This window comes from Caloenas nicobarica, chromosome 5, assembly GCF_036013445.1.
Source record: "Caloenas nicobarica isolate bCalNic1 chromosome 5, bCalNic1.hap1, whole genome shotgun sequence".
In the NCBI taxonomy this organism is placed as follows: domain Eukaryota; kingdom Metazoa; phylum Chordata; class Aves; order Columbiformes; family Columbidae; genus Caloenas; species Caloenas nicobarica.
The window spans coordinates 47,708,507-47,730,142 of NC_088249.1; the positions used below are offsets into that span (position 1 = coordinate 47,708,507).

The 21,636-nt window shown below is 40.3% G+C and overlaps 1 protein-coding gene across 2 annotated transcripts in view; it reads left to right on the forward strand.

Moving 5' to 3' along the window:
- The window catches only part of PAMR1 (peptidase domain containing associated with muscle regeneration 1), a 77,211-nt gene extending 57,193 nt beyond the window's left edge, over positions 1–20,018 (forward strand). The window contains exons 7-12 of one of the 2 annotated variants that reach the window (XM_065635482.1): positions 6,092–6,262; positions 8,919–9,131; positions 10,730–10,796; positions 12,970–13,202; positions 17,451–17,746; positions 18,997–20,018. In XM_065635482.1, the coding sequence (XP_065491554.1) occupies positions 6,092–6,262; positions 8,919–9,131; positions 10,730–10,796; positions 12,970–13,202; positions 17,451–17,746; positions 18,997–19,533 (1,517 nt within the window). In that variant the 3' untranslated portion in view covers positions 19,534–20,018. The remainder of the gene's footprint in view (positions 1–6,091; positions 6,263–8,918; positions 9,132–10,729; positions 10,797–12,969; positions 13,203–17,450; positions 17,747–18,996) is intronic. The other variant, XM_065635483.1, reaches the window with a different exon arrangement.
- Positions 20,019–21,636: the final 1,618 nt, after the last annotated feature.

Below are 21,636 nucleotides of genomic sequence, written 5' to 3' on the forward strand. Positions count from 1 at the left end.
ATATCTCCTCCCATATGGCTCCATCACCTTTGTACAAAACACTGCTGCTGAGAATAATGTGTGGATTATGTAATGGCATAATTGTTTAATGCTGATTTCTGTACAAAGTTGGGTCAGTTTAAATGTAAATGTAGTAAGAATATCAGATGACCAGACTGATCCTAGCTCTGCCACTCACTCACTGTTTGCCTTCAGGGAAATCACTTGATATCTCTGTGCTATAGCTTCCCCAGCAGTACAATGCAAACAGACATTAATTTTATAAAAAACTTTGGAAACGCAGATATAAGCTTTAGGAACTGTTATATAATTATACTTTGGTAGTCATGTAGTCAGACTTGCCCTTGAAATAGAAGTGATCAAATCAGAGACTTGCAGGCCAAAAGTCAAGCCTTATAGGATTTACCGCTATTGACTTCAGCAGTCTTGGCCATAGGCAGCATCATTCGCTAAAATCAGCCAGCTGCATGAAGTGCATGTAGCTAGATATGGCTGGGAAATTTGTAAGAAACTATTATCTTGCCAATATAATAGGCTCAGGCAGGATCTCTCAGCAAAGCATATTTTATTTATGATTTTGCAAAATCAGGTGTTATACGTAAAGGTAGGCACCCCGAACAAGGCAAAAGCCACTGTTTATATTCCCTGAATCCCAGCCGCGAATTCCCTCCACCTGTTGCCTATTGGTTGGGTACAGGGTTCACAGACTACTTGATGCTTCCCAAATATCTGCCTCGGTTTACCTCTCTCACTACTCCAATTCTAACTACCTCCTCTTATGTAGGTATGTATGTATGTATTTATTTATTTATTTACATTTAAGGTATGACTTCTTGGCTCTCTGGCTAACCTTCCTCCCCTAGCTTAACTTTTGACCACAGGAATTGGTTTGCATTCCATGATGAGTGCAAAGAGGCTTTGTTTTACATTTAAGGTCTGATAGCTGCATGTCCCTCAGTCCCCACCTGCTGGGTCAGGCCTCAGATCCACAGTTACAAAAACAACATTCCTCCTTCAATGGCTCCTTACAGTTTTCTGTTAGGGTGGTCTCATAGCAAAACGTTTTCAAAGAAATTAATATTTCTGCTGGGGTTTTTAAAATTATTATTTTCTTAATGAGACAGAAAAATATTACTTCCATGTACTCTGCATGTTATGCTTCCTCTAGCAACCGCATTTTGGAGCTGTGATTTCTGGGGCTTCCAGGTTCTCTGACTCCAGAGCACTTGCCAGCCACTGCTGTGGAGCAAGGAAACTCCAAATCTCAGGATCCAAAATCCTGATGCTGAGGTTCCTTGCACAGCATTTCTCTGGCTTGGGGGCTACTGTGGCTTTTAGCAGCATGCTGGGTTATTATAGCATTCACTGGAGAAAACACTGTCATTGAGGCTTTCTCCTGACAAAATGTCCTCTTTCTGATTTTAAATTTCTTCATTTTCAGTCTCTATCAGGCTTTCTCTGACAGTCATTAGACTGGTTTGGCTAGGATGGTGGCACCTGCATTCCCAAAATAAGTCCACAGCGCTCTCTTTCACCACAGAAGACATATACTATGATCCATACCAGCAGAAGTTCTTCTATGCCCCTACTTGTTACCAAGTGCAATTTCTGTGGCTATTTTCAGTGTCTGACCTCCAGTGAGCATGCTAGCACATCTTATGATAAAGCAATATTACAAATACATAGAAAAATGTTCCCTAGAGCCACTACTAGATAGTCAAAATGTGCTATATACATTAGCACAGGTCAGCCTGAAAGCCAAACTCTGACTTGGAAATATGCAACAAGATAAACGTCTTTAGCAGTATTAAAAAATCCTGTAGGCAAATTAAGAACAAAACTCCATACAATTACAGGCTCTTGCGCCAAATATTTCAGGGGGGATAAAAATGGAAATGTATACCTTTTATTAGTACCGGCAGTGAGAAATGGGTTTGCTTCAGGCATGCAATATATTAATGAAATGTTGTGCAGAATTTAGAGATAATGTATGATATGTGTGTGGAGATATATATCACTTAATGAGGAACCAGGTGAGAGGAAGGCAGCAGAAAAAAAATGTTAGTTTAGTGGACTGTGGGACAAAAGCAAATGGTAATTCCATTAAGTAGGATTTGAAAGACATTGAAGAAAGAAAAGTGTAGCTCATCTAATTTATCTCACTGGTGATAGAATGAGCATGAAGACTGAGGCATGACTCTTACATATACTTTAAAGGGAGAGGAATTTGTACTAGTTTTATTAATAATGGAACATTTTACTTAAGAATTCAGGAACTTATATTCTTCCTCTAGTCTAGTGTTTCTCAGATTGCAAAAAGTTGTCTGTGAAAAATAGAGCCATTTTAATGGGACAGAAATATTCTTTTTTTCCAAGACACCAAAGTAAGAGGCAAGAAGGGTAATACGTTATTTTGGGAATCTGTGAGTTACTTATATAGACACTTGAGGCAGCTCTGGTTTTTATTCTCTCTAACAACTGGACTGTCACAACTGAGCATTTTTGCCAGAGGTACTTGTAGCCACCTTGTCTTATACCTTCCTACTTTGTTCTCTTATGAACTATACAGAGCTGTATCAGGCCAAAACTTGTCTCAGATCCTAAAGTGACATGGGTTACCTATATGCTTGTATAGATTAATTGTGGAACTTCCCAGGAATAACATTGTGTAGGAAAATATGGAAAAATTAAAACAAAAAAAAATCTCTCAGTTTATAATGGGATTGTTAGTGCTGGCCTGTTCTCTCTGAAGTCTGTTCCAGTTTTGGTTTTTTTTAGATGGAGTTTAAATTTTCAAGTGAGACTCATAATTTCCACTTACATCCCACTATGCCTCTCAAACATTTGTCAATCAGACTTTTACAGAGTTTTTTTTAAGTAAGAATTCTCCTGTTCTTAATTTTACCCTGTCTCTTTGTCTTCCTTTAAACATTTTATTGTATCCTTCCTGGTTTTAACTTTTAGATTATTGTAGTTTTTAGCTTTTGCATGACCAGGGTGGTCATTCTTAGCTCTTAATCACTCTCAAGATTATATTTCCCTAAGATTAGTTTCACCTTTCGCTGAAATCTCTCCAGTTTTCATATTGTTTTCTAGGTACAAGTTCACCAGAATTTTTATAGGTGTGATAACACCATGGCATGAAGAATGGGATCAGCCTGATCCTCATGGAGTCTCTGGGTTGTTCAGACTTTTTTTGGCAGACCTTGAAAGAGTGTCTTTCATAATTGGCTATCCACTACCATCTCATAGTAGAATTTTGCACCCACCTCATCTATTTCCTGGTGAGTTCGATCTTCTATTAGTGGAGAAAAAGGTGCAGAGACTGAGCACTGCAACCTGAAATTCTGACACTCTTGGTTCCATTTTGGCAGGGTTCATAGAATCATAGAATCATAAAATAGTTTAGGTTGGAAGGAATCTTAAAGATCATCTAGTTCGAAGCCCCTCCCGTGGGCAGGAGCACCTTGCACTAGACCAGGTTTCTCAAAGACCCATCCCACCTTGCCTTGAACACTTCCAGACATCCACAACTTCTCTGAGCAACCTGTTCCAGTGTTTGACCACACTCATAGTGAAGAGCTTTTATAGCTAATCTAAATCTACTCTCTTTCAGTTTAAAGCCATTACCCTTTGTTCTATCACTAGATGCCCTTGTAAAAAGTCTCTCTCCAACTACCTTGTCGTGAGTCCCCCTTTAGGTAGGTTGTCTCAAACCTTACAGTTTGGGTGAATATTGCTGACTTCATGGTCCATTTAATAGATAATTCTGTCTGAAGGTCTCTACCTTGTCTTTCGTTTCCTCCTCTGTTTGCTTTGCAAAGTGCACTGAGAGAAAAGGTAAGATATTAATCTTGTGGAAAGCTGGGCAGTGACTGCTATTCAGAGGGCATTGCGCTAACACTAGGGAAATGTTGATAAGGCCTTTAAGTAGGATAAGACCTATGGGTGGACATGAGCTGGCAATATTTGAACATGAGTTGGCAATGTGCACTTGCAACTCAGAAGGCCAAACGCATCTTGGCCTGCATCAGAAGAAGTGTGGCCAGCAGGTCAAGAGAGGTGATTCTGCCTCTCTACTCTGCTGAGATCCCACCTGTAAGTACTGTGTCCAGCTCTGGAGTCCTCAGTACAGAAAAGATGTGGACCTGCTGGAGAGGGTCCAGAAAAGGGACACAAAAATGGTCAGAGGGATGGAACACCTCTCCTATGAGTAACAGCTGAGAGACTTGGGGCTGTTTAACCTGGAGAAGAGAAGGCTCCAGGGAGACCTTACTGTAGCATTTCAGTACTTAAAAGCAGCCTATGAGTAAGATGGGGACGGACTTTTTAGCAGGGGACCTGTTGCAATAGGACAAGGGGCAATGGTTTTAAACTAAAGGAAGGGAGATTCAGGCTAGACATGAGGGAGAAGTTTTTTACAATGAGGGTAGTAACAACACTGGAAAAGATTGCCCAGAGAGGTGGTGGATGTGCCGTCCCTGGAGACATTCAAGGCCAGGTTGGACTGGGCTCTGAGCAACCTGATCTAGTTGAAGATGTCCCTGCTCATTTCAGGGGTGCATTCAGGACTAGATGACTTTTGAAGGTCCCTTCCAACCCAAACTATTCTAAGATTCTATGATGCCAGTTCTTTCTTTAACCACTGCTGTTTCAGTGAGGAAGTCTTCCCATGGATTATCAAGAGAGGTTTTCCTACACCTTCCTCTCTCATTTTGCTATGGACAAGTAATGCCATAGCCAAACACAGCACAAAAACCACATGTCTAAGACACCTTAAAGGTAGGAAGCCAGAGTCACAGGGCAGTAGGAATCATTTATTTCATGTGGAGCAGAGCAGTCTAACCAGTGGCATAGCAACAGTTCAAGCCCATGGAGTACTCCTGGCCAGCCCATCACCTGCTTCCCAAGGAAGTGCTATCCAAATGGTTCACAGCACTATCTCTGCTGTAGAGGTCAGGCTAGACCAGGCACAGATGTAGCTGAGGGTGGATATAAGGTGGAGTAGGGATGCGCGTGAGTGGGTGGAGGGCTGTGAGGGGGATCCAGCCCACATGACTGTGAAAGCTGGACCACACAGAGAAGGAAGACTGATATTCAGAAATACTCAGTAGATGCAGGATCAAGGCCCATCCTACCTAGGCGAGGGAATTTGAAATCATATCAAATATCTTAGAGAGCTTAGAAACTGAAGAGAATTGGGTCAGCTCAGGTGACTGGATTTTATGGCTAGTGTGTGTATCCAGAACGTAAGGGCAGAGTTAGGTATGAATAACATCTATAAAATGTTTTTTTCCTTTCTTTTTGACTTGGGAGAAATGTCTGTTGGAGAGTTGCATATAGTCTTACACCAGGAGAGAGTGTTGAAAGACTTCAATAAAATATGTCAAATAAAGGAGGCTGTGCTGAATGGGCCTTTGTCCTGATTTATCATGGCTGATTTGATGCTCTCAGAGAAATCTTGCTTGCAATGTTTAATCTACTATTTACTGCTTCCGGTAGTTAAATAGACTGTTGTCTGTAAGTCTTTTCCCAATAGAGCAAACCCAGTGGAAAGGTTAAATATCACAGTTTGGTAAATATCAAGGTTCCTTTTTAATGTCATTATGATAATGTTTGATCTACACAAAGATTAAAAATATTTCTGTGAGGTTATCTGAAAAACTATATAGAATTGGAAAGAAGAATTTGAAGGAATTTCAATATAAAGCTTTTAAGCATCTAGATTTTTTCTTGACCCAGCATGGTAGTTAATTCAAAACCTCTGTTAAGATGGAAAGTGCTTCAAGTACTAATATTTTGAGTAAATGAGCCCTAATGACACAAACACTTATGCACATGATCACTTCACACTTCTGAGTCATCCCATTGAACTGCATAGATCTAGATATGTTTTGAAAAATGGTGTATATGTAAGTGTGTGTAGAACTGACATCTAAACAGCTTTCTAAAGATCAGCATGTACCTGTCTTCTAATTTTGACTCCTGTGCCCATTTTAATTGTTTTTTCAATGTTCTAAATAAAGAACCATCCTAACACAGTCCTGTTTTTATAATAAAGTGGATTTTTTTGAAATATCTGAACTGTCAGTGGTGATGTGTAGGACTCCAGGTGCTCCCGCTCATGGTATTGTGGAAGGAGATGACTTTAAATACGGGGCCCAGGTTTACTTCAAGTGCAACGCAGGTTACAGCTTAAAAGGCAGCCGTGTTGCCTACTGTCAGCTTGATGGGACTTGGTCAACACATCATCCTGAATGTGGTAAGGTCACTTTAAGTTTTGATTCTTATGAATTGTTTCAACCAATGTATTCACATGAAACTAGAATATCCAAATCTCACTTGAAATTTGGTAGATGCATGGCTTAACGTGATGTTCTTTCATCTTCCTGTCTTTAAGAAGCAATAGGGATTCTTATTTTACTCTGCTGCAGGGCATCCTACAAGACCTGCTTATATAAAGGTCTGACTAAAACATTAAATGACTGAAAAATAATTTTCTCAGATTTTAGGTGTACATCCTTCTTACACACAGACTGGAAATGTCTAGGACCAAAATCAAGTGAGGGACATTGTGCAACAATGAGTAGATGCTTCCGTTACTATGTACCTCTGATACATTCTCTGCAGAAGTCTGGTGCACTCTGTGATGGGCTTACATGCATGAAGACTATACTCTTATTTCAACAAAATTCCCATCCAAGATAAAAACTGATAGAAGGGAAACTTCCATTCATTCTGGCTGTGCAAGCTAGCATGCTTACCATTCACATTGATTCAGCTGTGGAATTCCAAGCCCCATCTTCTCATCCAAAGAGACTTTTAATTTTTCTTTAGTTGTTTTGTATTGCACAATTTTATTTCCATATTCCAGAATAATTTGTATCAATTGGAAAAGTGCTTTTACATGTGTGTTGTGGCAAACTGTTTAAATTTGGAGGGAAAGGTTTTGAAACAGCTGCGTATAAGTTCATCTGAAGGAGCAAGTAATAGGCATTATTCTATCTAGACAGAATGTGTCCAGTTGCAGTAAATGTAGTATCAAGATTGTGCTAAAGTTCCTGCTGTGTTAAGTCTCTGGCTAAAGATCTATCTCTAGACATGGCTGTTGCTGAAGTTCCAGGTGGTACAATTTGCATCTCTCCTTCCCAGATGTTTTATCTTTGTTTTTAATCCATTAAAAATGTCATAACCCTGAGTTTAGGGAAGAAGAAAATTACTGTTCATGTTCCTGATAAGCATCGGATGAAATATGAGAAGGCCTTAATTGACTTGTTTGGTCAAGTCTAGGTACATTTGGAAACACACACTCTACTCATCAGATCATGCCTCTAGACTAGATATCAGTGCAGAAAGCAACTTGCAAATAAAGCATTATATTGTGGGTGATTCCCTGTAGTCTTTAGCTGCTATTGAGTTGTCAGTCAGTTGTGGTTCACAAGTGAGAAAGCCTGTGAAGTACAGAGAAGAAATATGGAGACAAATTAAAAGGAGACGGGGATCTGTTTTTGCCTTTCTCCTGGTTGAGAGGAAGTTCAGACATCCTCTTTGTTTACTGAATATGATTCCTGTGGAAAATTATTTAAGTACATATATAACCTTCAGCATATGCTAAAATCTGATGTTAAAGAAAGCACTGAAATGCATGCTTAGCTTGAATTATATACTCAATGTTAAGATCACATGTTCTTTGTTGAACTTGTACTGCTAAGGTTAGCTGTGTGCTTATGTGATTTGCTGAGCTGGGCTGTCTGGTGACATGAAGATAGGGGAACAGGACAGAGCCATACCCATGCACTATTATAGTGCTGATTTCACAGGGATTTAAATAAATGTTTAAGTGCCTTGTTATATATTGGTGCTCTTGTGAAGCTGACCTGCTTGACAGGCATCCGAGTCTGAATCAATGACATGAAGACGTCATTTTTGGTCAATTGATATGTCTCAGTCTTCTTGGCCGTCCATAAGCAGAGCAGCACCAACAGTGGCTGTCTAAACTAGACGTTCACTGGTTATCATGAAATGAGACATTAGATAGAGGAATTAAACAGAATTGCATGTTACTGTCAGCCTGACAAGAAAACTTAGATAAAATCCAAAGAAAAAAAAAGTAACTTTTCAGCTGCTAAATAGGAAAAGCAGAGAAGTGAAAAATATAGGGAAAAGCATTTATTAAGATCACATAGGAAATACTGTCACCCAGATTTAGGCCAAAAATTCAAGCTTATTGAGAGAAACAAACAAACAAATAAACCAAAACCACAAAAACAAATAAAAAGAAGGGAGAAATATTGGGAAGAAGGAAGTAAAAGAGGTTTTATAGGCGGAACCTGGCATGAGTAAGCTTTCCATAATAAGTTTTTAGTACCAATAAGTGTATATATATATATGTATGCATGTTCTCTTTGCATTCCTCCATTTCCCTGGATTATTGTGATCTCTCAGTGCTAAGAAATGAAAATGCAACCAAACATAAAAGAAAATTCAGTAGTCTAGTTTTATTATCCAAGTCCAGTGATGTATTGAAAACACAGAAAAAGGAAATGAACGCCAAGGGCCTGTTTCCTGCAAATAGCTTAAGTGCATCCTTCTATGCTCTTGAAGTAGCCCTGTTAATGGGACATTAACATCATGTGAAGTCAAGGTTCTTTTTCAGGATTGTCAGTTATGTTTTAAGGTCTTTTTAACAATTTGAGAATCTTACGCTTTCAGTGTAGACTAAAGTGTGTATTATAAACAGGTATCTGTATATTATAGATCTTTTTGAAGACAGAGATCCCAGATGGGTCTTGAAAAGGCATCTTTCGTAAAGTGTAGATTGTGTAGTAACATGTGAACAAAATGCCAAACAATCTGATGTGTGAAAATAATGCTGTGAACTTGATAATATGGTTACTATTTTTTTCCCCTGTTATTAGTTCTAGATGAAAAAAACTGCTCAGATCCTGGTGGGCCACTCAATGGCTACAGAAGAGTAGTGGAAGACACTGGGCTCTTGAACGGACGCTATGCAAAAATTGGCACAGTCATTGCTTTCTTTTGTAACAACTCATATGTTCTTAGTGGGAATGAACAGAGGACTTGCCAAGATGATGGAGAATGGTCAGGGAAGCAGCCAATCTGCATAAAAGGTAGTTTACGGTTTTTTACCACAACTCACAAAAGCTGCTATGGTTTCACTGGAGTTCATTTTATATAATTTACACTTGCCAAACAATCATTTTTTCTAAGAATAAGCCATCTGACTGACACCTGATACTGAGAGTGGTAGTTTGGCAGCTCTACTGGCTGATAAAATCAGCTAAAGAAGATGTCAGCGATTCCAGAAGATGTTTCCATCTTTAAAATGGAACTAAATGTTCCCTAAGGCCCTTATTACCCTCATTCTAGGATAAAACCTGTATAAGACCAACATCAAGGAAGATCAGGAGGGAACTGAAATAGAAGGAAATAACTGCCTCATCACAGGGCTCAGCTCACTTTTCAAAATACTTTTAAGTCAATGGGACCAGGGATGAGTGTAAAAAGGCCAAGCCTGTAGATTACAGCCTTGAAGGTTTGGTTCAGAAAACTATTTCAGGACATGCTTAAACTATCTATATTCATTAAAACACTGACACACATCTTTAAATACTTTGCTAGAAAGGGAATTATGCTGTTGACCTGAAGCTACTCTAAGCATGTCTGAAACTTTGAATGGATGAATGAATTTCTGCTGGGGAGCTGCCAAATTCATTTTCCCTAAGCAATTGTTTGACATATATTTTAATGGATTTGTTTTTTAACTGAAGTAATGATGATATAAGGAAATATGTCTGTGCCCTGCAGAATTTGCTTTATTCTGTTATTTTAGATGGAAATACTCTCTCCGTGAGGTGTATAATAATCTGTGGAAAGCATCTTTATCGATGATAATCATTTGTGGAAAGGATCTTTAACTTTGTCATGTTAACATCATGTTAACTTTGATAGTGACATAAAGTTTAACATGTACAGTAATCACTAAAAGCTACATATTGTTAAATCCCACAGGATACAAGTGCTCAGGCATAAAATCCATCATGCAACATTCCTTTTCTTCCACTGTGTGCAGCAGGAAGGAGATCCTGGCAGTTATTAGAACTGATAGACATGAATATTTTATCCTGCTCTTAAAGTAAATAAACTGAATATGCAAAACTAGAAACTCTGGATCTCCCTTCTGTTATTTTGTGCATGTTCAGATAACTCCGAAGTGTTCCTCTGAATCAGAGTCTCCACCTCCTTCCAATGGGCGCACAAGCAAGCAGACTCTTAGAAGTCTGTAACATCCTGCAGCCTTGCTCTGTTTGTCGAGTCACTGGGATTAGCTGTGTGTGGCTACACAGATGGAAATTAAGTATTTTTTGTATAATTCCATTATTGCAAAAGCTTGTTCAGTTTTCAAACCGTCAGCTGTAGTGGTGTAAATCTGGCATTCAGACACTCATTTTCTCCAATGACTGGAAGTGCCAGTGCAGAAGATGCTCAGTTACTTCTGCTCTTGTAAACAGGATGGATCTGGCAATCTGTGGGGAAGTACTTTTCCAATGCTTTAGGTTTCAGGCCCTGTCTTTATCTTAATGTATATAATTACTGCCTCTTTTCAGTCCACTATATCTAGTGAGAGGAAAAAGTGGAAATGTTTATAAAACATAACACTTGAGCTGTGAATGTGGAAAAGTATTGTGCAACATTGTATTTTTTCTAGCCTGCAGAGAGCCAAAGATGTCTGACCTGGTGAGACAGAAAGTGCTTCCAATGCAGGTTCAGTCAAGGTAAGAATGCAGTATCTCAACTACAGCTTAAAGAAAAAATGTGATTGCTTTTCCCCTCCTCTCTTTTCTACCCTGTGTGTTTAGCCTGCCTGAGCAGCGATTCCTACAGTTCCACTAGATAACTAAGCAATGAGAGCTGCTGTGAGGGGATGCCTGATGAAGCACAGGTTTGCAAGCTGGTGGAGGCAGACAGGAAGAAATGCACAATTAGAGATGTGCAAAGTACTGGACAATGCTGGAATTAGGCTTGCAAGCTTGTGACAAGCTACGAGAACAGTCTGAGAACAGTTCCTTGGGGCTAATGATGTATCTTAAAATATGAACATGTGCCTTTTTAGGGAAGAAATGAGTGGGGAGAGCATATGAGAGAAGGGTGTATAGCAAAGCAATCTGCTCCCAGTAAGTTTCACCATCAAAAGCAATATAGCACCATTGATATAAATTTGGGTTTGAGATGGGCATGGGGAAGAGGAGGAAGTAGAGTAGGAGCAGTGGAAGAAATGAAAGATCGTACCCTATCTGGGCTTACCCTTCTGCTGATTTCTTGAAATAAACCAAATCTGAATTAGTTATACTCAAATGTTCAGGTTCATTTTTGTCCAAGTAGTAATTTCTCATCTCAGGGTTGGGGTTTTTTTTGCAGTACATGATTCGTTTATTTTTAGACATAGTGCAAGAACTGTCCTCATCTTTGGTCTTAAGAACAGCCATACCAGGTCAGAATAAAGTTCCAGCTCAAGCTATATCCTGACTCTGGCAATGGCCAGTAGCAGATGCCTAGAGAAGACTTTAGGAACAAGGCAAGCATATACTTCCCAAATACTCTCCCACTCTCCAGCTCTGTGATGTATGATTGTAGAGATGGTGCTGAGAAGCCATTAGGAGGCTTCAGTAGCCATCAGGGGATTTTTCTTGCTTAAATTTCTCAATTCACTTTTGAACACAGGTCTTTTTATGGTAAATGTTTCAGATATTAACACCAGCTGTATACACATACGTGTCCCCACCTCCATAGCATCATGATGGCATCTCATGTTTGTGGATTGCTTTTCTCTCTTGAAGTAGGATCTCTATTTCATAGATTAATAGTGAGGCAAAGTGTGCATTATGCAATATTGCAAGTTCACATGTGAGTAGGGAATGGAACCCTGGCAGTCTAAGCATGAGCACAGCAGCTGTCATCTCACTTCCAAAATGCAAGAAACTTGCCATTGGTCTTGTTCTTAATAATTGTACTTTTCTTGAGTGCTGTTATATATCACCTCACAGATTCTATATGATGGAGGCAGTCTGTCTCTCGCTGTAATCAAAAATGAAATTACTACATGAAAAAAAAACATTCCTATGGCTTTTCTGGAGGCAGAAAGTACCAGAAATCTCAAGGGTAATTAATTTCCTGCTGAATTTTTCAGATGTAAATAGTTGTTTTCCTGTAGATATATGCTTTTAAGCATTAGAACAAGGGACACATTCTAAATTATGAAGATGACTGTAGTCAAGCTTATGGCCCATATCTAGGCTGGTGCATATATTTATTTTTTTAATTATATGCCATGTTTCAGCTAATCAGTACAAAATCTAAATGGAAGCTTAGTAATTATTGCAATTATGAAATCTCTGTGGTGAGGCAATTATCTCTGTTAATTGCTAAATCAAGCAACTTTATCAACATGATTTAATCTGAATTGATTCCTAATACTGTCTGTTAAAATCTTCACTAGAGAAAAGCTGTGTCTAACACCTCTCTAGTGAGAATTAATTACAGCAGTGACAACTTTCAGTGTAATTTCTTTATTTAAAAACATGGTATCTCAGTCTTTTTCTGAATGGCAAAAACTGTTCCACACTTAGAGGCAACTAGTTGCAATTCAGAAACTGTGAAATGAAAAAAAAGAGACACAAACAGAAAATTTATAAACATACCTGTATTTATGTATTTGTGTATGCATACAAATGTAAATTAAATACCTGGGATGCATGTAAATGGGAGTATTACTAAACTATGTTGGAATTACATTTTTGCCTTATTCTTTCACATGCAAACTTCATATGCTTTTAAATGATACTTAACACAGATGATGATAACGCTATAATGATTGCTTTATTATTATTATTATTATTATTATTGTTATTGTTGTTATTATTACCTTGTGGTCTTTGTACCTTGGAAAAGGGAAACACCTTTGCATCAACTTTACTCATCTGCATTCATCAAGCAAAAGCTTGAAATCTATCCAACCAAGAAGACAGCACTGCCATTTGGAGACCTGCCCCCAGGGTACCAGCATCTGCACACTCAGCTTCAGTATGAGTGCATTTCTCCTTTCTACCGCCGCCTGGGTAGCAGCAGGAGGACTTGTTTGAAGACAGGAAAATGGAGTGGGAGAGCTCCTGTGTGTATTCCGAGTGAGTCTCCAAGGGAAAAAAAAAAAATGCATACATCTCTGAGGGAAAAGGGGAACAGGATGTGTATTCATGTTAGATAATTAGAGAGTGCCATTGGTGTAGGCTGCCTATGCTTCCACCTGGGAGATAGGAGCAATAAAGCTTTAAGGCTCTTTCTGTCCACCAAAAGAACTTGTCCAGTTGATGGTAAAGGGTTCAAGCTTTCAGCACTGTAATTTGCCATCAATTTTTCTACTGTTTTATTGAGCAAAATGTGTAGTGAGTTTCTTTCCTGATTTGAAAATATTTTCCTACTATCACCTCACGTTTTCCTGTATTATTTACTGCAAATGTGATTTTTCTTTCATCTCTATACTTCAGCACACAGCTGACAGAAGCATAAAAGTTTAAGCAATAGAATGGAGAGTCTGCATTTTAAATAGGCTCTTCCTTTAATATACCCTGCTAAGGAAGGGTTCATATTGTAAACTGTAAGTCTAGATAAAATCTTATCCAAAACTAGTGCACAAAGTCAAGGGTAGGAACATCACAAGACTTGGTACAAGCCACTACTGACATCAGGCATACTGTGAAAAGTAGATGCTAACATCAAACAAATGTTAAGAGTTCTTGTTTGTGGTTTTGCTTTGGGATCATCTCATGTATTGAAAAGTATTTCATTCAATCATTTTCACTATGGGCATGCATACACTAGATTCCAGGAAAAAAAAAGTTCTAAGGGAGACTAACTAAAAAAATGTGACCACATGATTTAACCTTTATACTGAAGTAAACCTTTTCTGATACAGGAGATTTTACCCCAGGTCTGAGCCTGGGTAATGTATTCCTAGAAGATGGCAGAGCTTTTTCTTTACCCCAGGATGGCTGTTGACTTAGATGCATTTGCTTCAAGGTTCTTGTTGTAAGACAAGTTTTTTCTCATGAACTCATCTGTGCTAAGGTCAGCTCTAGGGGAGGACCTCATAATTACTCTGTGACTGCCTAAGAGTGAGTTTTAGTGCACAGCTGGCTTTATGGTGTTTTATTTTAAGCAAGAATCAGAGGTGTTCTTTCCATTCCTTTATACAGTCATCTCATTATAGTGCAGCTTGATAAGTTTGTCATGAAAATTCATCTGCTCAAGTGCTAAATCCACATTCCTCCTTCAGCCAAGAATTCAGATAATAATGGAAAAATTGAAAGGTGTTTTTTGAAAGCTATATAAAATGATCATATTAAAATTTTGCAGGTTGGAGACAGAGGTTAATTAGAAAGCTGTCCCTCATGCTAAACTTAGCAGTTTGGTTGCCTTTAGCACATGCTAAGTAAGAATCAAGAGTGAAATTCAGATTCATTGGAGGGGAAAAGGTGTACCTCATTCTTGGTTCATAGAATCATAGAATTACAGAATGTCCTGAGTTGGAAGGGACCCACAAGGATCATCAAGTCCGACTCCTGTCCCTGCACAGAACAACTCCACAGTTCACACCGTGTGTCTGGGGGCATTGTATAGTCTCTTCTTGAATACTGCCAGGCTTGGGGCTGTGACTACCTCCCTGGGGACCCTGTTCCAGTGCTCCACTACCCTCTGTGTGAAGAACTTTTCCCTAATGTCCAACCTAAACCTCCCCTGGCACATTTTCCTCCCATTCCCTTGGGTTCTGTCATTGGTTGCCAGAGAGAAGAGATCAGCACCTGCCCCTTCTCCTCCCCTTGTGAGGAAGCTGTAGACCATGAAGAGGTCTCCCCTCAGTCTCCTCTTCTCCAGGCTGAAGAAACCAATTGGCTTTAGCCACTCCTCATATGGCTTCCTCTCCAAATCCTTCACAAACTTTGTAGCCCTCTTCTGGACACTCTCTACTACCTTTATATCTTTTTATACTGTGGTGCCCTGAACTGCAATCAGCACTCCAGGGGAGTTTGCACCAATGCAGAATAGAGCAGGACAATCACCTCTCTTGACTGGCTGTAGTTGCCAGGGTCATCCCTGTTGCCCGTCTTGTAGATTGGGATGCTTGCCAGGTTCCAGTCAACTGGGACCTTTGCAGATTCCCAGGAGCACTGAAAAATCACAGAGAGAGGTCTTGCTATGACATCAGCCAGCTCTTTAAGGATCCTTGGATGAATCCCGTCAGGCCCCATTGACTTGTAGGGATCTAACTGGAGTAGCAAATCCTGTACAAGTTTTGGATTGACTGGGAGTTTATTGTTCGTGCAGCTATGGTTCGCTAGCCTAGAGTTATGGGAGCCCTCAAGTCCATCTTCGGTGTTGAAGACCGAGGTGAAAAAAGCATTGAATATCTCTGCTTTGTTTATGTCTCTGTTAATAAGGTGACCATGCTCATCGAGTAATGGGCCAATGTTATTTCTAGTTTGCCTTTTGCCATTAACATATTAAAAAAAGCCTTTTTTATTGTCCTTCACACTACTGGCCAGCATCATTTCTAATTGAGCTCTGCGCACAAGAATTTCTTCCCTATAGTGGCAAGTAGCATCTCTGTAGTCCTCCCATGATGCCTGATGTTGCTTCCACTGACCAAATAGTTTCTTTTTTCACCATATTTCAAGAAGAAGATCCCTGCTGAACCAAGCTGGCTTTATGCCTCACCTGCTAGATTTTGAGCCTTTTGGAATTGCCTGGTCCTGTGCTTTTGGTAGGTGGTACTTAAAAAAGTGACCAACACTGATGGACCCCAGCACCTTCAAAAGCTTCTTCCCAGGGAATCTTACTAAGTAGTTCTCTGAGCAACCTGAAGTCTGCACTTCTCATATCTAGAGTTTAGGCCTTGCTGGCAGTTTTCCTCCCATTAGCGTAGATTTTGAACCTGACTGCTTTGTGGTCACTGTGGCCAAGGCAGCTACCAATTGCCACTTCTCCCACAACACCCTCTCTGTTAGTGAGTAGCAAAGCTAGGAAGGCACCTTTCCTGGTCGGTTCCCTTAGTACCTGTACCAAGAAGTTATTGTCCAGATGCTTTAGGAATCTTCTGGACCTTTTGGTGCCAGCTGTGTGATATTCCCAGTTGTCATCTGCCATGCTGAAGTCCTGCATAAGGACAAGGGCAGATGACTTGGAGGCTTTGCTTAGTTCCTTAAAGAATAACTCACCAGTGTTGTCATCCTGGCTGGGTGGCCTATAGTAGACACCCACAACGACTTCTGCTTTATTTGTCTGTCCCTTAATCCTTACCCAGAGGCTCTCAACTTTGCCATGGCAAACTGCCAGCTCCATGCATTCCAGCCCCTCTGCTACATACAGTGCCACCCCCCTGCCTCTCCTACCCTGCCTATCCCTTCTGAATAGCCTGTAGCCATCCATCATGGCACACCAGTTACAGGACTCATCCCACCAGGTTTCACTAATGCCAATTATATCATGTCCCTGGGACCAGACCAAGGCTTCTAGTTCATCTTGCTTTTTCCTCATGCTGCACGCATCAGTGTAGAAGCACGTCAAGTGTGATTGATTGTGCCCTTCACCTCATGGCATAGTCTGAGGAATCTCACTGTCATGTGTCTCCTCAAGCTTTGGTGTGCCATCCCACTGCTCATCGCTGACTGGCCTGGTACTGCCCCCTTCCCATGTCCAAACTAGTTTAAACCCCTATCAATCAGCCTTGCTAGCCCCTGAGCAAACACCCCGTTCCCTCCTGTGTGAGGTGCACCTCACTGGATGTCAGAAGACCTGGTGAAGAACTGACCATCCCATGGTCAAAAAACCCAAAGTTCCATCCCGTTGATGACACCAGTCATGGAGCCACATGTTGATTGGGGCTGCCTGTTCCATTCTATATTCCTGCCTGCTACTGAAAGGATGGAGAAAAATAAAAACACCTGAGCAATCAATCAACTGCCCCAAAGCTCTGAAATTTCTTTTGATTGCATTAAGACTTCTTTTTCCTACCTCTTCCCTGCCAACATTAAGGACCAATAGCAGGTAATAGCCAGGGGACCTTACCAGCCTGGGGAGTTGTTGAGTAGCATATCTTACCCTGGCTCCAGGGAGGCAGCAGACTTCCCTGTAGGTTGGGTCAGGTCAGCATATTGAGTGTTCTGTTCCTTTCAGAAGGGAGACACCTATGACAATTACCCTTCTTTTTCTCTTTACGTGTGTGATTCTAATGGGTTTATTGAGTTTCATGTGAGGTGTAGGTTGCCTAGAGGACTCTGCCTTCCCAGAAGAGTCTTCATCAGCAGCATCAGCTGCTTGCCTGTCCAATTCCAGGGCCTCATACCTGTTGTGTACCTATTGTGTTCATGTTTCCTCAGTCTGTGGAAAAGCAGAAAACATCACCCTTCAGAAGACAGTGACCTCTATCAGGTGGCCCTGGCAAGCCGCAATCTATCGGATGGCCAATGGGGTGAAGGAGAACAGTCTCCAGAAAGGGGCCTGGATCCTTATCTGCAGCGGGGCCCTGGTGAATGAGCGGACTGTGGTGGTGGCAGCTCACTGTGTCACTGACCTCGGCAAGACCATTGTGCTCAAGACAGCAGAGCTCAAAGTAGTTCTGGGGAAATTCTACAGAGATGATGACAGGGATGAAAAGACCATCCAGAACCTGCGGGTAAGTCTAGTGGGAGCAGAAAATGATGAGGAAAGACAGATGCTGATCACACCTGTCTTGTACAGGGAGAAAAAGCTTAACCTTTGAGCAATATATTGTTTTACACACTGTTCTTTGAAATACATATCTAAAGACTCAACTGACAGGACTGTCATGGCACAAGAAGGGCACATGCTATATGTAGTTTATTAAATTCCCCTGACACTGTCCAATTCATATGTTCGCTCCCTAAAACAGATCACTAAGAAAACAGCTCAGGTTCCATGGGTCATACTTGAGTGATATTGCCAGAAAAAAAAAGCAGAAAGAGATGCCAGCTGCTGTCAAAAGTGATTAATACAATTTATGAAGGAAACACTTGTGCTCTAGATGCTGCTTTGATGCCATGAGCACATTTCACATCTCAGCCTCAGGGCTGTATAGCTCTAAACTCAAAATAAGTTTATGTCTGACTCCAGCTCCAAAAATAGCACCTCAGGCTCACCAGAGGAGTTTGTTTTTTTCAAGTAGAACTGGAAAGGTTAAAGTCAAAATGAGGAGAAATACAGTGATTTTGTCTGTGTGTCTTTTTCTGGAGTGGGGGTATGTGAATGAATGGATTTTATACAAGAAATCATCGTTAATTTGATTCTTTTTCCCTCCCCCTATTTTCAGTTTCTTTCTCTAATTCTAGATTTTTCAGATTTTCCTGTAGGGAAATATATCATTTTTTTACAATATTTCCTTTTAGGAATCCTATCCGTTCTTATAGTGTTTCATCAAAGTAACTAGCAGTAAAGGTTTGGCCCCAACATTATGTAATGTATTTTTTGGTGGGAAGATGGTTGAATTTCAATAAGAAGATAACATTTTAATTCAAAAGGGGAGTGGGCCTTCAAAATCTACAGGCTTAAGATGACATAACAGGTAAACAAGTAAAATCTTTTCAGTAAACAGTAGAAAAACTTGAACTGCACATTAACTTCCCATTTTGCTGAAAATATCCTTGACTGCTTTTCATTGCAAAGAGTTTCATGCAATAAAAACTGTCCTGAAACCCAAGCCAAAAAAAAAAAAAGTCAGAAGATACTTGATCTTTTTGCACATTTCTCATTTCAGTGAGCACTAGGGTGAAAAAGCAGTTTGGGAGTGAAGGGTAGAGATTAAGTATGTAAAATAAACTAACATGCCTTATAGTAGTATGGAAAGAGCGCTGCTGACTTGCCATTGCTATTAACTCTACAATTCTTCCTCCTTTGTTTCCTCCCTAGATTTCTGCCATCATAGTGCATCCCAATTATGACCCTATATTACTTGATTCTGACATAGCTATCATAAAACTCCTGGACAAAGCCAGAATCAGCAGTCGTGTTCAACCCATTTGCTTGTCGTCTTCTCATGACTTCACTTCATCCACAGAGTATTTAAAAATAATGGTTACTGGCTGGAAGGTATTGGCTGACATTAAAGATCCCGGATACAAGAATGACACAATCCGCATGGGAGCTGTTCAGATGGTGGACTCACTGTTGTGTGAGCAGCAGTATGAAGATAATGGGATACAAGTCAGTGTCACTGACAGCATGTTCTGTGCCAAACAAGACCACACAGCCTTTTCTAATATCTGCCCTGCTGAAACCGGTGGGATTGCAGCCATAACTTTGCCAGGAAAAGCATCTCCTGAGCTAAGGTGGCACCTGATGGGATTAGTGAGCTGGGGTTATGATAAAACTTGCAGTCTAGAACTTTACAGTGGCTACACCAAAGCTCTTCCCTTCAAAGACTGGATTGAGAAGAACCTGAAATAGAAAGCTTTGTCTGGAAATGGCATTTTATTACTATCATATCTCTTTCAGTCTCTGCTGCTTTAGCCTTCTCATCCCAGTGATGAGCCATATCTTGGATGAGGTTAAGGCAGACAGCCTGGTTTTTGTCCTAGGATCAGATGTTCCATCAGGCTACTTTTACTTAACCCATGACAGAATGTCTTAGTGCATGAGAAGTTTTGCCATATTTTGCCTGTCTCCCCTGGTGGGAGGATGATGCTCTGCTTCTGAATTTAACACACAGAAATAGGACAGCAAATCTGACTGAAATTAATCTGTAGTGTGGAGTTCCCTAGAGAAATTGATGGTGAGCTTCTCCCAAAGACTTGTGTGACTGAGTGGATTAGGAGGCTGGAAAAAGTAGCCTGAATTCATTACAATGGATGAGCTTGTTATGGTATATTCTGTCTGTATTGCCATAGTACAATGTAATCTTTTTCCCTCCCAAGTACTTTACACATTTAAATAAAACACCGTTTGTTTTTTGTTTGGGTTTTTGTTTTTGTTGTTTTTTAACCTACATACCCTTGCCACACTCTAGGGACTCTCTACTGCTCTAGACTGTGCATGTGACTCTCACTTGGGACTCTTTAGGCACACTGAAAGGCAGAATTAGCACAAAATTCAATTACTACATAAATAACAAGACTTTTTTTTCTTAATACATCCAGTGCTGCTATTGTTGCAATGAAATGTACAGGGGAGCTCTCTCCCACCTTATATTCTGATGAAAACCTGAAACATACTTTTAAAAACATTTTTTCCATGTGAATTATTTCAAAGACCCATGAAAACCTCAGGAAAACTTCTGGTTTCCATCAGTTCACATAATTTTGTGGCAAAACAACTCCTCTGTAGCTCTTCAGGGTGAAGAACAACGTCCAGATCTCACACTTAGCAGAGGCTTTTCTTGACTGGACTGTTTGACATCAAAGTATAAGATTAGGCACATTGTCCAGTGGAGAGACTTTAGTCTCCTCATGGTCCTTCATCACTGCTCTTTCACTAGATCATTCTCTGTTCAGCTCTGGCCCAAGTCTAGAGATGAGCTCTAGAAAAAGTTGGGGAGGAGGCACAGGGGAATGCCTCCCATCAGTAATGACTCCTGAATAAGTCATCTACGACACCCTGGAATTTGTAGGACCTCCAAGTTATTACAGTGCCCAACACAGCTCACAGCAATAGCTGGACATGAAGGCTGGGGATCTGATGAAAGAATTTAGGACTCTCACCAAGAAGGACTTGGATCCTGAAGTCACGTTCTGCCTAGCCTATTGCATGGCTATAGTAATTATAAGCTAAAAAGTCTGATTTCAGCTCTGATTCTCTGTGAAATCTTGTTAAGAGTTTCTTAGCATTCAGTAGTTTCCACCTACTTTTGAATTTGAAAATTGCTGTTAATAGCGCAATTAGTACTGGAGGTCATTCCTTGTAGTTTATTTATAGCTTCCCTGTGCAGAAAGACTTAATGTGTTATGCCTTTGCACTTTTATTGTTTTCACCAGCAATAGGACAGGTTGATGTTGCTTAAACCAAAAGGTTTAAGGGCTACAAGCAAAGTATATTGCTCTTTATCTTGTTTGCTTGTCTCCTCCTGCTAGGAGATTACGCTTGGCTGACAAACTGCATGGCAACAACAGCAACATATATTCTGAATTAAATGTGAAAAATAAGATATGTTTCATTCCTCTGCTGGGAGAAACATGTGCCAGTGAACGTGTGGTACTCCCCCACTGACAGAAGAATTTAGAGGAATAGAATCATAGAATCATTTTGGTTAGAAGAGACTCTCAGGATCATTGAGTCCAACCACAACCTAACTCTAAAACTAAAATTAGGAAATTAGATGACATTTTTGTAGAAGGGTAAACTTGCAGAAAGTCAGTATGTGTTTCTTCCTAACACTATCAACACAGCATGAAATGGCAAGGGAATATAATGTTTTATTGGAACCTGACCTGTTGTGGCAGGTGTACTCCTCCCCCCGTCTTCAACAACTCCAGAAACTTCTTGACTGGTGAACCATGCATGGTGTCTATGCTCACATACACACCTTGGTTGACAGACAGGGCCCTTAGCCAATGA